The sequence below is a fragment of the Corylus avellana genome, chromosome ca1, assembly GCF_901000735.1.
Source record: "Corylus avellana chromosome ca1, CavTom2PMs-1.0".
Classification (NCBI taxonomy): domain Eukaryota; kingdom Viridiplantae; phylum Streptophyta; class Magnoliopsida; order Fagales; family Betulaceae; genus Corylus; species Corylus avellana.
The window spans coordinates 4,909,392-4,929,435 of record NC_081541.1 but is presented as its reverse complement, the minus strand read 5'-3'; the positions used below and the strand labels follow the sequence as shown (position 1 = coordinate 4,929,435).

The window sequence follows — 20,044 nt, the reverse complement described above, 5'->3', positions numbered from 1 at the left end:
AGGAGAAGTAAGTCGGCTACTTCTCCTACTAGGATAAGTAGTCCAACGGATGGGCCCCATTCAAGTCATACACCAACAAGAGTAAAGATCTTAAGTTCGAATATTGACTTCATCAAATTACTCAAATTTAAATTAAATATTTCACGTGTTGGGCATCACCTATTAAAATGAAATTTGAACCCACACATGAAGAATGTTAAAGTAATGATCAAGTGATTAAATTTATTTTTTCCTATCAACTTAAACTTTTGAAATAATTGATAATTTAGCAAAACTAAGGATGAACAAAATTTGGAATAATATTCGTCCACAAACTCAAGTGAATGAAATTTTCAAATTAAAAGAAAGGAATGGGAAGAAATTGTGAGCTTATCTGTTCAAGATTCAATGTTTCTAACCATAAGAAAAGGGGAGAGTACTGCGTCCTATAACCCACGTTATGCGCTTATTTTTTTTTTTTTCATGCATTATTATTTAATTATTTTTTTGAAAAAAAAAAAAACAATTCAACAGGAAAAGGAAGGAAAATAAAAAAGTAAACATGAAAATAAAAAAAACAACCGCGGTTTTTAAAAAACAGAGCTCAACATTAATAAACTAACACACACCAATTTTTTTAATAATAAAAAAAAAATCAATAATAAGACCAAGAATGACACACACCTAATATTAATTTACCTTGAGGAATCCAAGTCTCTCTGACCGAATTACCCCAATTAAAGACTTTCCGAGAATGTAAGGAAAACACTAAACACACGTTATCTTGTCAATTCTGTTGGCATTCCATACAGTTTCTAGTTTTTATTTAAAATGTGAATTTGGAATGCATTATTTTTGTTAAATAAGTAAATTAAGCTCTGTATGTTTCGGTGTAAAATAATTTTTTGAAAAATAATAAATTTTGCATTTTTCAAGTGTTTAGTGCGTTAGAAAATAATAGTCAACGGAAAATATTTTTGGTTTGGCTGAAAAAGATTCTTTAATTTTCGAAATATGGTTTTCATTTTTTAAAACCATAAACTATTTTTCGAGTTTGAGCATCTCATTCTCAAATTGACAGATTTAGACGGAACATCGTCAGGACCCCGCTAGGACTTCACCTGGACTCGACCAGAACCCGATTGGGACCTGATTGGCACCTAGTCGGGATATCACTAGAATCTGATCGAGACCTAGGAGGGACTCAGATTTCTGGGACCCAATCAGACCACCGCCGGAACCTAGTCAGGACAACACTTGGAACCGATCGAGACTCAAAAGACCTAGTCGAGACATTATCATAATTTAAAGTTTAATATGATTGAATGAAAATATTTTTTTTTTTTTAAAAAAAAAGAAAATTGTACGTGTCAAATATCGAAAAATGTTTTGCACTAGAAACATTTTCAAAAAAAAAAAAACATTTTACAGCAAAATTAATATTGTTAGTCCGCCAAAAGGCAAGAATTGAATACTTATTTATTGCTCGAGTGTGAGAGCACTATTAGTCTATCAGTTATATTGAGGATTTAGTATCATGAGAGTCAAGCGAGTTGGAATTAGTATAGTAAGAGTTGGATTAATTTATGTTTATGAGTTAGTATTATTAAGTCATGTGAGGCATTTAAGACCGTACCACCACAAATCCGAATCTGACATTCACAGTGGTCCATTCTATGATTCTATCCCATATGACCCTCTCAATGACTCGAATAATTATTTCCAGAACAATAAGCAATTAGATTTCTCTATCAAATTGTGGTTCTTAGCTTTTTTCACCTTTAAAATACGATCACGTAAGTTTATAAAAAAATTATAATACCCTAAGCATTTTTCATTTTAATAATCTTGAAATGAGTATTACAGCTTGCGCTAGGTTTACAATTATTAGACATATATATATATATATATATATATATATATATATAATAACTAAACACTTTATATTGATAATATTTAATATCAATCTTTCAAATATGATGCCACATGCAAGGGCATTTTATTTTATTTATTTTTGAGTGGTGGCATTTTACTAAACACGATGACATGCCATTGTTAAGGGTATGGGTGGATCTGAAAAGGCTCCTGTTGAAATTTGGTTGAAAACAAACTTATTAGCAGCCTCAGTGTAATGACCTCCATCCCAATTTACTCTGACCGAGGGGCGTTCACATGAACCCACGAATATTTGGCTTCCATTCACTGTGATTGTTCCTCCACACCCAACACTAGTGCTATAGTTATACTTCCCTCCATACCCACAACAAGCAACAAGTGGAAGCTCAAGTCCTGCATATTTCCAACCAACATTATAAACTTGAGAATTCTTAACGTCTATTTTTAAAGCACGTGAATCTCGCGTAACACTTACCATATTTGTCTGGTTCACGGAATAGAGAGTACTTCGCAGAGTAGACATCTACATGTGTAATTGCAGCTAAAGTAAGACTGATCCTGAGTTGAACTATGGCCTCCTTCAACTTGTAGTTGAAATATTGAGCAACATCATTATAAGGCTTGCGCAACCATAGTTGTCCCTTTTAGCCGTTGGAAAACTGGTCAAGATAAAGGGAAGGCAACCAATTGGTCCTGTGTTGTGGATCCAAAATGATCTACCTCCCAAATCATATATTGCCTACGTCATCATAGAACAAAACCCAGTTACCTCATTTAAAATATTATTTCTTAACTAAGCCTTAAAAAGTAAATATATTTCCTAGGAGTAATAGGTCGGGATTTTCGGCTTGAATTCTAAAAAATTCGAACAGAAAATGAGAGTGAAGGTAAGGGTCCAAGAGTGTCCGAATAGGTTAGCCCCACACCCTATGAAACCTCAAGACCTACTCGAACACACGAGAACCCGCATTCCTGATCTCTTTCTTCCCCTGCCTGAATTCTTTGGAAATCGGACAGGGAAATGAGTAATAGGGGTACCCCAAGGCACCACTATGAATGATTAATCATAGTCTTAATTTACCTTAACATTAGTAGAGAATTTGTTGACTATATCGGGGACAGAAGCATTGACTTCCTCTATAGTCATGTTACTAAAGAATCCTTCACTAAGATCATTCTGGCCGATATCGAATGTGTATAAAGCTTTTGGAAAATATTCACTCTCGGGCATTAAATTTGCATATATTCCTCCTGCAAGAAAAACAAAGGCCATGCTTAATGCGGAAAGGTAGTTGATAATATACATGTTTATATATAAGCACCCTCAACAACCCTCAACAACTAAATGGATAAAGTTTTTCTCCAAAATTTTCTTATCTAATTTATTAAATTAATGCGTTCAAAATTTATGTGATTCTTACATGCGTTTTTAAGCATTTTTAAAAAGAGTAATGATAACAATTGCATTTTTATCCCATAACTATCATATAATGCTGACATATTAATTAGTCCTAACCAACCCTTGAATTTTTCATCTTTTTAACAATGACTGATCCAAAGGTTGATTATGATTGTTGCATCAACATGTTTTATTACTCATGCTAGAAACACACTTTTATCTTACTATTATCTCATCCTGTTGGATCAATCCTTGTTTTAAAAATAAAAAATAATGACTAATTAGCACTACCACGTCATCACAATAGCTAATGAATACTATCATATCAACATAGTAAAATACAAGTAAAACAAGGGTGTAATATATAACATTACTCAAATAGAATTGGAGAAAATTCCTTCAATCTAGTATGGAGAAAGTGAGGTGAGAGTAGAACTAATTTACCTTTTTCCCTTATAGTTTGTGATCTGGATTTGAACTGGTCAAATTGTGAGTATTGGATGTTGAGATAGAAGGGACTAAGTCCACCTCTGGGTATAATTCTTTCCGGCAATCTGATTGTGGAGGCAGTTGTGGCAAAATTTGCACCGTGCTTAAAGTTGGTCTCTAGAGAATCAAGATATGCGCTTAAATACGGGAGACCAACACTCTTTGCTGTAACCACACAATCAAGGTCGAAGGGTTACATCTATGTAATTTAATAATGTAAGGAAATGGGAATTATTCATCTAAAAAAAGAAAAGAAAAGAAAGAAGAAATTAATTTGAGGCCTCAATAAATTAAGAGGGTAGGCCAAGTGATGAGAAGGATGAGACAATAGGTCTAGACTGCAAGATTTGTCCCTTTTGACAGTGCTTGCTTCAATGGCAGGCAAGAGAGATGAGCCAATGTTATTTTAGCATGGCCCAGGCCCTTAATAACGGAGGTTCATAATCATAGCTCACTATGAAACCCTAGAAAATTGTGACCGTACACCACTACCAGCTACTAGCTAGGTTAATCTCTTGAAGGAGGGCTAAGATTAAATGTTAGTCTTAGTCTATCATACCCCCATAAATCTAGTAGAAAGTACAGCTGTGAGAGAGAATATAATGGAAAGAAGAAAAAAAGCAACACAATTCAACTCAATAAAACTTGAAGGGAGGAAGATTCAGTTTTGCACAAGTACATTAATGGCTCCATTTGTTAATGTGTTCTATTTTTTTAAAGAAGAAAAGTGTTTTGATTTAGCATAAAAGTAAAAATAATTTTAAATATTTTGTATTTTAAGTTGTTAATTAATATTTTTATTTTAAAAAGAGAAAACAGGTAAAAAGAAAAAGGAAAAAGCTAATTTTAACAAACTTTTATTTGTTTTTTTTTTTTTTTTTTTTCATTTCTACTAAGCTACAACTTCTCTAACTAATCTTTTTCATCGAATCGGCTCAAACCAAGAATATGAGAGTCTCATATTGACCGTTCAATTTCATTTAATGGCTTACAACATGTCATGTGTCCCACACTACAATTTAAATGATAAAAAAAAATTAAAATTAAATAATAAAAAAGCAAGACGTGGCCGGCCCTTGGGGTGGTTCGCCCACCCCATGAATTTAACCAAAAATAAAACCCAAAATTAAATACCCAAAAGCTACAATATTAACCCAGAAAATTCATCAACAAAATACTCCAAACAACCTAAATCCATTCTCAACCGAGAATCAATCATAACTACCTAACAGAACAAGGAATCCCAAAACAGAGGACCCAATAAATCACAAAGAGATCCCAACGGAAAATACCAGAAATTCTTAGCTACTGGGAGCGATTTCTGAACTCAGAGACCACTGGGTTTGGCGTTGCTCAGCCACCCACGACGATGATCTCTCTCTCAGGTTGGTTCTCCATTTTTCTCACACTAGCCCGTCCACTCTCTCTCTCTCAACTCGAAGAAAAGGAGAAGAGAGGGAAAGAAGAAACGGCTAAGGGAAGAAAAGGGAACAGGGGGAAGGAGATGGGTTCGGTTCTCTTTGTGGGTTAATTTTCTGGGTTAATATTGTAGCTTCTGGGTATTTGATTTTGGGTTTTATCTGTTGATTTTCTGGTCAAATTCATGGGGGTGGCCAGTCGGAGTTGGCCGAAGCCACCCTTGCTCAATAGGGATGGCCTGCGGCCTGCCACCCTGCTTTTATATCATTTAATTTTAAATTTTTATTATTTTTATTTTTAGTTTTTTTAAAAGTTAAATAATAATTTATTATTTAAATTTTAGTGAGATACATAACATATTATGAGCCGAATGAAATTGAAGGGTCAACATTAACAATACGAGACTCTCATATTCTCCTTTCATTGGCAAAAAAAAAAAAAAATCATCACATCAAGAAACTATTGGCAAGGCTCTTTCCTATGCAGAAGTATATATATAAGGTTTGGATTTGACATGAAGTGGAAAAAAGCACTGGATTTGGAGATTGGTACCCCATGGATCCTAATGGTTTTTTTGTTTTCTTTTGGGCTACTGCTCTTAGACAGGTTTCTGCACGATAGTGAATATGCTGCTTTTCCATCATGTTTATATGAAGGACAAATTGGTAAATATCTATGAGATAGAAAATGAGCGCATCTGACGGGCCTACTAATTCAATCTATCTACTGTGTTCTATTTCTGCAATATTTTACAGACCAAAAAACAGCATTTAGTTTCTACCATTTTCACACTGAAATCGGTAGCTGGAAGACCCCACTGAGCATTAGCAAATTAATGAGGAAAGTAGTCTATATATATATATATATATATATATATATGGTAACAGTCAAGGTTAGACATATAACATACCCATGAAATCGATAATGAGCCGGCCATCTGAGAACCTTCCAGCAGGCATGTGAAAAAAGGTCTCCCCATAAGGAGGTGTCGGTGTTAATAAGGCAGCAGCAGCTAAACCACCGGTATCAGAATTTGAGTCTCCAAAGTTGAAGATTGCCGGAAAGGTACAATTTTCCAGAGCAAACACTGGGTTCAGTGTGGAAGCATACAATAAAATGATGCAAAAGCAAGAGACAGAAATTGTGAAGTAGTTGAGAATGATAGGAGTCTCCATATTTGTAGACACAAAGCGAGAGAGATATTGCAAATGGTAAGGAAACCACGAAGGGAGTACTCTTTGATGTTTGGGATGGAAGGAAAGCTGGACATCTTATCATATATATATATATATATATATATATATAGAAAATTACAGTTTACTCCCCAAAGTTAACAGTGTTTTTCAATTTGAACACTAAAATTTTAATTTTTGCAATCTAGCCCCCCAAAGTTCCAATTTTTTGCAATTTGACCAATTGTATCCAAAACTTCTCATATTGCCCATAATTTTTATTTTTTTTATTTTTCATAAAAAATTAAAAAAAATAATAAAAATTTCGGGGTGGTCTTAGCCACCCTTTGCCCATCTGGACATTTTTGCACCCCTAAATTTTTTTTTTTTTCATAAAAAAATAAAAATCATGGGCAATATGGAAATTTTGGGTTAATATTGGCCGAATTGAAAAAAGTTGGAACTTTGTGGGGGTTAATTGCAAAAATTGAAACTTTGATGTTCGAATTGAAAAATACTATCAACTTTGAGAGGGTAAACTGTAATTTTTCCATATATATATATATACAAAATTATATATCTAATGGTGAGAGTGGTGCCACCTTGCTCACAAATCCTTCAAAATTATATATTATTAAGCATTTTCATCCTTCACGTGTCTATAAGAAGAGCTTAACTCACACATCAAATTTTGTTTAGTAATTGGGTACATTGTCATTGTTTAAATAGTTTATAGGGTAAATTGTCGTAATTGATAGTTTGAAAGGAGGAGGAAGGAGAGAGATTGTCATTAAAGTGGTAGTTTGAGAAGGTTAAAAGGACTTTACCCAAAATAATATTTTTCGTATTTTTCAAGTGTTTGGTGCGATGGAAAATATTTTCGTTTTGACCAAAAAAACTTATTTAATTTCTGAAAAATGGTTTCCATTTTTTAAAACTATAAACCATTTTCCGAGTTTAAGCATCATATTCTCAAATTAATAGACCTAGTCGAGACATCTCCAGGACCCCAACATGACTTCACCGAGACTTGACCCAAACCCATTTGGGACTTGATTGGCATCTGTCAGGACATAGTTGAGACATCGCCAAAACCAGATCAGGACCAGGTCAAAACTCGCCAAGATCGGCCGAGACCCAATCGGACCTCCGCCAGAACCTGGTCGAGACAATGCCTGGAACCGGTCGAGACTCACAACACCCAGTCGAGACATTATTGTAATTTAAAGTTTAATATGATTGAATAAAAAAAAAAATTGTACGTACCAAACATTTTACAGCGAAATTAAGAGTCTCCAATAAAAAAGCCCCTCAAACTACTAGTCGTTTGCAATATAGCCCCTAATGTGCAAAAGATACTAAAGTAGCCCCCAAACTACCAAAATATATTAAAAATGTCACTTATTTTTTCATATTCCTATAATAACCCTATTCATTTAACAAATAAAATAATAAAATAATTGTAAAAAAAAAACAAACTAGTTTTTTAAAAATACAAAAAAAACCAATGGGCGAATAAATACAAAAAAAAAAATGGAATAAATAAATAATTTAGGCCAACTACAGTGACTATTTATGTCATATTAAAGTAAAATCAAAGGTACGGTATTGAGATATTCCAAAAAAAGATAATTTAGTCCCCAGAGTCAAATTCTGTTAAAAATTTGTTTTTATTCGCCCATTGATTTTACTTTAATACGATATGAAGCAATTTGTAATTTAGGCCAACTATAGTGACTAATTATTTTTTTATTCCAAAAAAAAAAAATTTCACTAATTTTTTTGGTTTTTTTTTACAATTATTTTATTATTTTATTTGTTAAGAATAGGGTTATTATAGGAATATAAAAAAAAATAGGTGGCATTTTTGATACATTTTGGTAATTTGTGGACTACTTTAGTACCTTTTGAACATTAGAGAGCTATATTGCAAATAATTGGTAGTTTGTGGGACTTTTTTATATTTTTCCCCGAAATTAATATATATTGTTAGTCCATCAAAAGGCAAGAATTGAATACTTACTTATTGCTTGATTGTGAGAGCACTATTAGTTATATTGAGGATTTAGTATCATGAGAGTCAAGTGAGTTGGAATTAGTATAGTAGGAGTTGGATTAATTTATGTTTATGAGTTAGTATTATTAAGTCAAGTGGGGCATTTAAGATCGTACTACAACAAATCCGAATCCGACATTCGCAGTGGTCCATTCTATGGTTCTATCCCATAGGACCCTCTCCATGTCTCGAATAGTTTTTTCCAAAACAACTAAGCAATTAAATTTTTCTATCAAATTTTGATTCCTAACTTGTTTCACCATTAAGATACGGTCATGTAAGCTTATAAAAAAGTTAGAGATAAATTGAAAATTGGTCCTTATGGTTAGCCTAAATTACAAATTACTCCATGTAATATGACAAATAATAATTTATAAGTCTATATAATTGGCCTTGAATATTTACTCCATGTATTGTGCTAGGTTTACAATTATTAGACATTAATATATATAATAACTAATTAAACACTTATATATTAATAATATTTGATATCAATCTTTCAAATATGATGCCACATGCAAGGGCATGTTATTTTATTTATTTTTGAGTGGGCATTTTACTAAACATGATGACATGCCATTGTCAAGGGTATGGGTGGATCTGAAAAGGCTCCAGTTGAAATTTGGTCGAAAACAAACTTATTTGCGGCCTCCGTGTAGTGAACTCCATCCCAATTTACTCTGACTGAGGGGTGTTCACATGAACCCACGAATATTTGGCTTCCATTTACTGTAATTGTTCCTCCACACCCAACACTATTGCTATAGTTGTACTCCCCTCCATACCCACAACAAGCAACAAGTGGAAGCTCGAATCCTGCATATTTTCAACCAAAATTATACACTTGAAAATTCTTACGTACATTAACGTTTGTTTTTAGAGCATGTGATTCATACATAATGCTTACCATGTTTGTTTGGTTCGCTGAATAGAGAGTACTTGGCAGAGTAGACGTCTACATGTGTAATTGCAGCTAAAGGAAGATCGATCCTGAGCTGAACTATGGCCTCCTTCAACTTGTAGTTGAAATATTGAGCCACATCATTATATGGCTTTGCGCAACCATGGCTGTCCCTTTGAGCAGATAGAAAATTGGCCAAAATATAGGGAAGGCAGCCAATTGGTCCTGTGTTGTGGATCCAAAATGATCTACCTCCCAAATCATATATTTCCTACATCATCATAAAACAAAACCCAATTAGCTCATAATTTTATATATTACTTCTTAATTTTTAAGCCTTAAAAATAAAAAGTAAATATTTTTCCTAGGAGTAATAGGTCGGGATTTTCAGCTTGAATTTAGACAGAAAATTAGAGAAAAGGTAAAGGTCCAAGAAAACTATCCGAGTAGGTCGGTCCCACACCCCAAGAAACCTGAAGATCCCTACTCGAACACCCGAGAACCCGCATTCCTCTCTTTCTTCCCCTGCCTGAATTCTTTGAAAATCGCACAGGGAAATGAGTAATAGGGCTAGCCCAAGCCAACCCATTATGAATGATTAATCATAGTCTTAATTTACCTTAACATTAGTAGAGAACATGTTGACTATATCGGGGACAGAAGCATTGACTTCCTCTATAGTCATATTACTAAAGAATCCTTCACCAAGATCATTCTGACCGATATCGAATGTGTATAAAGCTTTTGGAAAATAATCCCTCTTAGGCATTAAATTTGCATATATTCCTCCTGCAAGAAAAACAAAGGCCATGCTTAATGCGGAAAGGTAGTTGATAATATAGATGTTTATAAGCACCATCAGCAACTAAATGGATAAAGTTTTTCTCCAAATTTTTTTATCTAATTTATTAAATTAATGTGATCAAAATTCATGTGATTCTTACATGCATTTTTAAGCATTTTTAAAAAGAGTAATGATAACAATTGCATTTTTATTGCATAACTATCATATAATGCTGACATATTAGTCCTAACCAATTAACCCTTGAATTTTTTATTTTTTTTTAACAATGACTGATCCAAATATTGATTATGACTGTTGCATCAACATGTTTTATTACTCATGTTGGATCAATCCTTGTTTTAAAAATAAAAAATCAATGACTAATTAGCACTACCACGTCATCACAATAGCTGATGAATACTATCATATCAACATAGTAAAATACAAGTAAAATAAGTGTGTAATATATAATATTACTCAAATAGAATCGGAGAAAATTCTTTCAATTTAGTATGGAGAAAGTGGGGGTGAGGGTAGAACTAATTTACCTTTTTCCCTTATAGTTTGTGATCTGGATTTGAACTGCACAAATTGTGAGTATTGAATGTTGAGATAGAAGGGACTAAATCCACCTCTGGGTATAATTCCTACTGGCAATCTGATTGTGGAGGCAGCCGTGGCAAAATTTGCACCGTGCTTAAAGTTAGTCCCCAGGGAATCAAGATATGCGCTTAGATACGGGAGATCAACACTATTTGCTGTAATCACACAATTAAGGTTGAAGGGTTACATCTATGTAATTTAATAATGTAAGGAAAATGGGAATTATTCATAAAAAAAATAAATTAAAATAAAAGGGAATTAATTTGAGGCCTCAATAAATTAAGAGGGTAGGCCAAGTGGATCCAAGTGATGAGGAGGATTAGTCAATAGGTCTAGACTGCAAGTTTTGACCCTTTGACAGTGTTACTGCTTGCTCCAATGGCAGGCAAGAGAGATGAGACAATGCTATTTTAGCATGGCCCAGGCAATTAATAACGGAGGTTCATAGCTGATATCTCACTATAGAAAATTGTGACCGTACACCACTACCAACTACTAGGTTAATCTCTTGAAGGAGGGCTTAGATTGAGTGTTAGTCTTAGTCTATCATACCCCATAAATCTAGTAGAAAGTAGCAGCTGTGAGAGAGAATATAATGGAAAGAAGGAAAAAAGCAACACAATTCAACTCAAAAAAACTTGAAGGGAAGGTTCAGTTTTGCACAAGTACATTAATGGCTCAGTTTGTTAATGTGTTTTATTCTTTTAAAGAAAAAAAGTGTTTTGATTTAGCGTAAAAGTAATAACAGTTTTAAATATTTTGTATTTTAAGTTGTTAATTAATGTTTTTATTTTAAAAAGAGAAAACATAAAAGCAAAAAAAGCTAATTTTAAGAAACAATCCTTTTTTTTTTTTTTTGTCATTTCCGCTAAGCGACAACTTCAGCACTGACCAATCTTTTTTCATCAGCCACACAAAAAAAAATTCATCACATCAAGAAACTATATATATATATGAGGTTTGGATTTGACAACAGGTGGAAAAAAAACACTGGATTTGGAGTTTGGTACCCCATAGATCATAATGGTTTTTTGTTTTCTTCTGGGGTACTGCTCTTAAACAGTTTTCTGCAGGATAGCCCGTGAATATGTTGCCCTGGATATTCTGCTTTTCCATCATGTTTATATGAAGGACAAATTGCTAAATATCTATGAGATTGAAAATGAGTGCATCTGATGGGTCTACTAATTCAATCTATCTACTATGTTCTATTTCTGCAATACAGACCAAAAAACAGCCTTTAGTTTCTACCATTTGTACCATTAATGAGGAAAGTAGTCTATATATATATATATGGTAACAGTCAAGGTTATACATATAACATACCCATGAAATCGATAATGAGCCGGCCATCTGAGAACCTTCCAGCAGGCATGTGAAAAAAGGTCTCCCCATAAGGGGGTGTCGGTGTTATTAAGGCAGCAGCTAATCCACCGGTATCAGAATTTGAGTCTCCAAAGTTGAAGATTGCCGGAAAGGTACAATTTTCCAGAGCAAACACAGGGTTCAGTGTGGAAGCATACAATAAAATCATGCAAAAGCAAGAGAGGGAGCTTGTGAAGTAGTTGAGAATGATAGGAGACTCCATATTTGGAGAAAGATGCAAATGGAAAGGAAACCAAGAAGGGTTGATGTTTGGAAATTGGAATGGAAGGAAAGCTGGACATCTCTTATCATATATATACAAAAGCATATACCTAGAAACATTGTTGTCAAAGTTTGCTTAATTTCCCATTCAATATCTTTGAAATGCGGTGATAAGCTTGCGAGGAAAAAATGTTTCACAATTTGACTAGTTCAAATTCTTGATAAGTATTGTTAGAATTATTACAGCTTTTATTATTAAATATGATGTCGAAGTTCATAATTTGAGAAATTATTAAGCATTTTCACCCTTCATCCAACAAGAGCTTAACTCACACGTCATATTTGTAAGATAATTATAATAAAAGGTGTAGTAATTCGTGTGGCCTTTACGATCTAACTTATAACTTGGGTCAATATTAATGTCATTTTCTACATCTTATATGTGGTTCAGAATCTACCTTTTTTAAGTCCTAGTCTTTTATTGCTATCTTTCAAACTTCAAAGCTTGATCAATATTTAAGTGTCCTGTCTTATTATTAGAATTTTGCCACTTATCCTACACGTTGAGTTAGAGCTTATTAAAGTAATGATTAAATGATTAAATTTATCTCTTCTTATCAACTTAAACTTTTAAGATAATTAGTAATTTAACAGAACTGAGGATGAACAAAATCTGGAATAATATTCGTCCACAAACTCAAGTAAAATAACTACAAAAAGATAACTCAAGAAATCCAAAATTTTCAAATTAAAAGAAAGGATCTGGGAAGAAATTGTGAGCTTATCAAAGATTCAATGTTTCTAACCGTAAGAAAATGGAAGAGTACCGTGTCTAAAAATCTGAGGTACAAAAACTAATTAAGAAGAAACTAGCCTATAACCTGTGTAATGTGCTGATTTATTTTTTCATTATTATTTAATTTTTTTTAATAAAAACAATTCAACATGAAAAAGAAGGAAAATAAAATAGTAAATTAATATGAAAATAAAAAACAACCGCGGTTTTTAAAAACAGAGCTCAACATTAATAAACTAACTCACACCAAATTTTTTAATAAAAAAACAAATCAATAAGAAGACCAAGAATGACGCACACTTAATATTAATTTACCTTGAGCAATCCAAGTCTCTCTCGCCGAATTACACCAATGAAAGGCATTCCGAGAATGTAAGGAAAACACACGTTATCGATCTTGTCAATTTTGTTGGCATTCCATATTGTTAATTTGGAATAAGTTATTTTTGTTAAATAAGTAACTTAGGCTCAGTAAAATGATTTTATGAAGAAAAAAAAAAATAATAAAGTCATTTTAATTTCCTCATACTATCATTCCAATGACAATATCTCCCGTCAAACTTTCAATTGCAATAATTTACCCACTAAACTACCAAAAACAATGACAATGTACCCCCCAATACTAATAAAATAACACAATTACTTTTATAAAATTGTCAATAAGACAAACATATCCCTTAAAATTAGAAAGACAAAAAAAATTAAATATATTTAAAATTTGTAAAAAAAAAACAATTAAATATATTAAATTTTGTTGAGTGAAATCGGGCAACCCGATCGTGTGATGGAGGATCCGGTTAGTTCCCGTTGTCGTCGGAGTTGGGCCCACCAACTATACAAATCACCGGCAAGTTCTTACTGTAAGCGCCTGCAATAGCGTTGATAATGTTGAGCCCGCCGACCGTGAAGGTAACCACGCAAGCGCCCACGCCCTTGGCGCGCGCATAACCGACGGCGGCGTACACAGCGTTGAGCTCGTTGCGGCAGCCGACCAGGTTCAGCTCCGACTCGGCAATCGGGTGGTCCAGAAGCGTAAGGTTGAAGTCGCCGGCCACGGAGAACAAGTCCCTCACGCCGATCTCCACGAGCCGCCGTGTCAAGTGGCGCCCTAGCGTGCCGATCGAGGCGATGGGGCGGACCGGCGCGGGAACCTGGCCAGGGAGAGCCCCTGAGCCGACGCGATTAGCAGCTTCCATGAAACTAAATTAACGTTTAGATTTTCTTCTCTAAGCAGATTAAGGTTTACATAATTGATAAGGTTTTGCAGGTTTTAATGGTGTTATTATAGCTTTTAGGATAATGGGTATTCAAAAGGAACAGGATCCTCTCCAGTCCATTTTCGACTGGAAAATATCCAATTTATGGCTAAGATTTCATCTCAGAAATCTTATGGAAAAAAATGAGACACATATCCTACTAATAAAAATAAGGGAAAACTTCACTAAGCCCCCTGAACTTCTAGCCAATTTTGCAGACCCCCTTGAACTTCCGAATCTCTTATTTTGAACCTCTGAACTTCCATTTGCTCTCACTTTGGACCTCTCCGTCAGTTTTCAACGTTAGATTTAACGGTTTGACTTTTTTATACACATTATACCCCACGTTAAAACTACACCGTTTTGGACTTCAAAACTACAATACTTACCCAGCCCAAAATGACGTCGTTTTGGGCATTAATTTTTTTTTTTTTAAAAAAAGAAATAATACTAAAAAAAAAAAAAGAAAAAAAAAGGGAGAAATATCTGGGTGGCTTGGAGCTAACTGGCCGGGATCTCGTCAGTGGTCTGGACCACCCCCATTGGCCAAAGTGGGACGTAGTATCTGGGGGGCATTTCCACCAATTCTCAAGTGGTTAGTAGTGGTTTCTCGCCACCCCATACCTACCAGACAATGTGTGGGGTTATCGTAAAACCAACCCTAGCCATGGGCCACCCCCCAAATGCAACTGACCTCCTTTTGCTAAGGGGTGGCCTCCACCACCCTAGCTACGGGAGTGGTCTTCAACCACTCCCGACGCATTTCTCCTCTTTGGCCAAAATAATGTGGGTCCCAGCCAACCTATATTTTCGGGCTGGCACACCCCGACATTTTCCCCATTTTTTTTTATTATGTTTTTTCTTTTTCTTTTTTAAAGAAAAAAAAATATATATATATATATATATATATATATATATATATATATAATTTAAATGTCCAAAAACGTGTCGCTTTGGGTCAGTAGTATTGCATGCAAGATTTTTGAAATTTCAAGCGTAGTCATAGGGTATATAATGTGGGCATTTAAAGTTGGAAAACTAATAAGGGGATCCAAAGTTGAGAGATTCAAGTTCAGTGGCCTACAAAATCGGGCCTAAGCTCGTGAGGCTTAAATAGTTCTAAAAAATAATAAAATATTATTTTAAATTAAAAAAAATTTAATAATAAAATTTAAGAAAAAAAAAAAGAAAAGAAAGTTAAGGGGTGGTTGGCTTCATCATGTATTTCCTACCACCCCCCATTTTGGTGGTAGGTGGTTTCACAGCCTGGGGTGGCCGGAACCAATCCCCATGCATTCTCTTTTAATTTTTTTTCTAATTTAAAATATATATATATATATATATATATATATATATATATATATATATATTAGTGAAATATGTGTCTCATTTGTGGCCATAGAATTTCTGAGATGAAATCTTAGCCATAAATTGGATATTCTCCAGTCCATAATGGATTGGAGAGGATCCTGTTCCATTCGAAAATGAGTGACTTTTTGGAAACAATGGGCTGTGTTGCGAGTATGGCGAAGATCAACAGAGTAAAGGGTTGCGAAAAAAGCAGCAGAGAGTGGTCCGACACCCTGGTTTAGTTTTATTTTTTTGATTTAAAACTATTTTTTATATTTTATTTTTTTTAAGTTTTAGCATTTTGTTTTTATTTTAGTAAGAGTAATTGTGTCATTTTACTAGCATTGATGGTACATTGTCATTGTCTAGATAGTTTATAGGGTAAATTGTCGTAATTGGTAGTTTAAAGGGAGGAGGAAGAGGAGGAAGGGGAGGAAGGGGGGAGATTGTTATTAGAGTGGTAGTTTGAAGAGGTTAAAAGGACTTTATCCAAAATAATATTTTTCGTATTTTCGAGTGTTTGGCGCGACAGAAAATATTTTCGGTTTGACCAAAAAAACTTCTTTAATTTCTGAAAAATGGTTTCCATTTTTTTAAACTATAAACCATTTTCCGAGTTTAAGCATCATATTCTCAAATTAATAGACCTAGTCGAGACATCTCCAGGACCCCGACATGACTTCACCGAGACTTGACCCAAACTCGTTGGGGACTTGATTGGCACCTGTCGGGACATAGTTGAGACATCGCCAGAACCAGATCGGGACCCGGTCGGGACTCGCCAAGATCGGCCGAGACCCAATCGGACCACCGCCAGAACCTGGTCGAAACAATGCCTGGAACCGGTCGGGACTCGAAACACTCAATCGAGACATTATTGTAATTTAAAGTTTAATATGATTGAATGAAAATATATATAAAAAGAAAGAAAAAAAATTGTACGTACCAAACATTTTACAACGAAATTAAGAGTCTCCAATAAAAAAGCCTCCCAAACTACTAGCCATTTGCAATATAGCCCTCTGCTGTGCAAAAGGTACTAAAGTAGCCCCCAAACTACCAAAATATATCAAAAAGGCCACTTATTTTTTCATATTCCTATAATAACCCTATTCTTTTAACAAATAAAATAATAAAATAATTGTAAAAACAAAACAAACAAGTTTTTTAAAAATACAAAAAAACCAGTGGGCGAATAAATACCAAAAAAAAAAAAAAATTGGAATAAATAAATAATTTAGGCCAACTACAGTGACTATTTATGTCGTATTAAAGTAAAATCAAAGGTACGATTATTGAGATATTCCAAAAAAAGATAATTTAGTCCCTAGAGTCAAATTCTGTTAAAAATTTGTTTTTATTCGTCCATTGATTTTACTTTAATACGACATGGAGCAATTTGTAATTTAGGCCAACTATAGTGACTAATTATTTATTTATTCCAAAAAAACATTTTTTTTTCACTAATTTTTTGTTTTTTTTTACAATTATTTTATTATTTTATTTGTTAAAAGAATAAGGATATTATAGGAATATAAAAAAATAGGTGGCCTTTTTGATACATTTTGGTAATTTGTGGGCTACTTTAGTACATTTTGAACATTATGGAGCTATATTGCAAACAACTGATAGTTTGAGAGACATTTTTATATTTTTCCCCGAAATTAATATATACTGTTAGTCCATCAAAAGGCAAGAATTGAATACTTACTTATTGCTTGATTGTGAGAGCACTATTAGTTATATTGAGGATTCAGTATCATGAGAGTCAAGTGAGTTGGAATTAGTATAGTAGGAGTTGGATTAATTTATGTTTATGAGTTAGTATTATTAAGTCATGTGGCATTTAAGATCGTACTACCACAAATCCGAATCCGACATTCATAGTAGTCCATTCTATGGTTCTATCCCATAGGACCCTCTCCATGTCTTGAATAGTTTTTTTCCAAAACAACTAAGCAATTAAATTTAGGGAAAAATATAAAAAAGCCCCCCAAACTACCAGTCGTTTTCGATTTAGCCCCATAATGTTTCAAAAGTGATAAAGTAGCCCCCTAAATTACCAAACTATTGCATTTTGGCCACTCCGTTAGTCAAAATCGTCAGTTTAGATGGAAACAGCAAAACGACGTCGTTTGTTACGAGTAAGTTACTACAATGCCCTTTTGGGAAAAATATAAAAAAGCCCTCCAAACTACCAGCCTTTTTCATTTTAGCCCCCTAATATTCAGAAAGTGATAAAGTAGCCCCCAAACTACCAAACAATTGCAATTTGGCCACTCCGTTATTCATTACCATCAAATATGATGAGAAATTTAAAACTACGTCATTTTGGCAATGGTAAGTTACCAAAATGCCCTTTTTGAAAAAAAAAATCATATTAAAACAAGCAAGCAAAACGACGCCGTTTTGCTTGAAATTAGGGTTTCCTTACACTTACCAAAATGACGCCACTTTGGCAAGTGTTAGGAATTAAAAGAAAAAACCCTAGACCCCACGCAGGTGACCCACGAAAAAACCCCCAACCCTAGTTTATCTCTCTCCCCAAAACCGCCGGCCACCACGTCGTCTATCTCCGGCAGCCTGTAAATCTTACCCATAACTCAATCTTTTTATTGTATTTCATGGTATAGTTATCGGATCGGTATTGTTTATCTACGAACGTGGTTTTTTTGTTCGATTTCTACAATGGGTAAGAATTTTTCGGTGGCGCTTCGTAGCTAGTGGATGGTGTGGCCGGCGGTGATGGATGGTGGTGGCAGGGGCAGTCGGTTTTGAGAGAAAGAGAGAGAGGGGTGTTGCGTTTTTTTCACTTGAGGGAGAAGGTTGCCGGAGATAGAACGACGTGGTGGCCGGCGGTTTGGGGGAGAGAGATAAACTGGGGTTGGGGGTTTTTTCTGCATGAGGTCTAAGGTTTTTTCTTTTATTCCTAACACTTATCAAAACGGTGCCGTTTTGGTAAGTGTAAGGAAACCCTAATTTCAAGAAAAACGGTGCCGTTTAGCGTGCTTGTTTTAATATGTTTTTTTTTCCTAAAAGGGCATTTTAGTAACTTACCATTGTTAAAACGACGTAGTTTTGAATTTTCTATCGTATTTGACAGTAATGACTAACAGAGTAGCCAAATTGCAACTGTTTGGTAGTTAGGGGGCTACTTTATCACTTTCTGAATATTAGGGGGTTAAAATGAAAATGGCTGGTAGTTTGGGGGGCTTTTTTATATTTTTCTCAAAAGGGCATTGTAGTAACTTACCCGTAACAAACGACGTCGTTTAGCAGTTTCCGTCCAAACTGACGGTTTTGACTAACGGAGTGGCCAAAATGCAATAATTTGGTAGTTTGAGGGGTTACTTTATCACTTTTGGAACATTAAGGGGCTAAATCGAAAACGGCTGGTAGTTTGGGGGGCTTTTTTATATTTTTCCCTTAAATTTATCTATCAAATTTTGATTCCTAACTTGTTTCACCATTAAGATACGGTCATGTAAGCTTATAAAAAAGTTAGAGATAAATTGAAAATTAGTCCTTATGGTTAGCCTAAATTACAAATTACTCAATGTAATATAACAAATAATAATTTATAGGTCCATGTAATTGGCCTTGAATATTTACTCCATGTATTGTGCTAGGTTTACAATTATTAGACATTAATATATATATATAATAACTAATTAAACACTTTATATTGATAATATTTGATATCAATCTTTCAAATATGATGTCACATGCAAGGGCGTGTTATTTTATTTATTTTTGAGTGGGCATTTTACTAAACATGATGACATGCCATTGTCAAGGGTATGGGTGGATCTGAAAAGGCTCCAGTTGAAATTTGGTCGAAAACAAACTTATTTGCGGCCTCGGTGTAGTGAACTCCATCCCAATTTACTTTGACTGAGGGGTGTTCACATGAACCCACAAATATTTGGCTTCCATTAACTGTAATTGTTCCTCCACACCCAACACTATTGCTATAGTTGTACTTCCCTCCATACCCACAACAAGCAACAAGTGGAAGCTCGAATCCTGCATATTTTCAACCAAAATTATACACTTGAAAATTCTTACGTACATTAACGTTTATATTTAGAGCATGTGATTCATACGTAACGCTTACCATGTTTGTTTGGTTCGCTGAATAAAGAGTACTTGGCAGAGTAGACGTCTACATGTGTAATTGCAGCTAAAGGAAGATCGATCCTGAGCTGAACTATGGCCTCCTTCAACTTGTAGTTGAAATATTGAGCCACATCATTATAAGGCTTTGCGCAACCATGGCTGTCCCTTTGAGCTGATTGAAAATTGGCCAAAATATAGGGAAGGCAACCAATTGGTCCAGTGTTGTGGATCCAAAATG

At 34.4% G+C, this 20,044-nt stretch overlaps 2 protein-coding genes, 1 long non-coding RNA gene and 1 pseudogene across 4 annotated transcripts; all 4 read right to left on the bottom strand.

Moving 5' to 3' along the window:
- Positions 1–1,903: 1,903 nt before the first annotated feature.
- Positions 1,904–6,414, bottom strand: LOC132167056 (esterase-like; annotated as a pseudogene).
- Positions 6,415–8,824: 2,410 nt separating this feature from the next.
- LOC132167052 (esterase-like) lies at positions 8,825–12,552 on the bottom strand. Of its 2 annotated transcripts, XM_059577946.1 has the most exons (5): positions 12,025–12,552; positions 10,644–10,853; positions 9,931–10,100; positions 9,318–9,582; positions 8,825–9,226 (listed from the first exon to the last, which is right to left on the bottom strand). In XM_059577946.1, exons 1-5 carry the CDS (start codon positions 12,389–12,391, stop codon positions 8,970–8,972), a joined length of 1,269 nt encoding a protein of 422 aa, XP_059433929.1. In that variant the 5' UTR covers positions 12,392–12,552; the 3' UTR covers positions 8,825–8,969. The 2 variants fall into 2 exon arrangements, with proteins under 2 accessions (XP_059433929.1, XP_059433930.1); XM_059577947.1 differs by lacking the exon at positions 10,644–10,853.
- A 1,326-nt stretch (positions 12,553–13,878) lies between these two features.
- LOC132168653 (pyruvate decarboxylase 1-like) lies at positions 13,879–14,277 on the bottom strand. Its single transcript, XM_059579692.1, has one exon. It carries the CDS (start codon positions 14,275–14,277, stop codon positions 13,879–13,881), a length of 399 nt encoding a protein of 132 aa, XP_059435675.1.
- A 5,065-nt stretch (positions 14,278–19,342) lies between these two features.
- LOC132168104 (uncharacterized) lies at positions 19,343–20,037 on the bottom strand. Its single transcript, XR_009438758.1, has 2 exons — positions 19,805–20,037; positions 19,343–19,713 (listed from the first exon to the last, which is right to left on the bottom strand). It is a non-coding gene; the product is annotated as an uncharacterized LOC132168104 (long non-coding RNA).
- Positions 20,038–20,044: the final 7 nt, after the last annotated feature.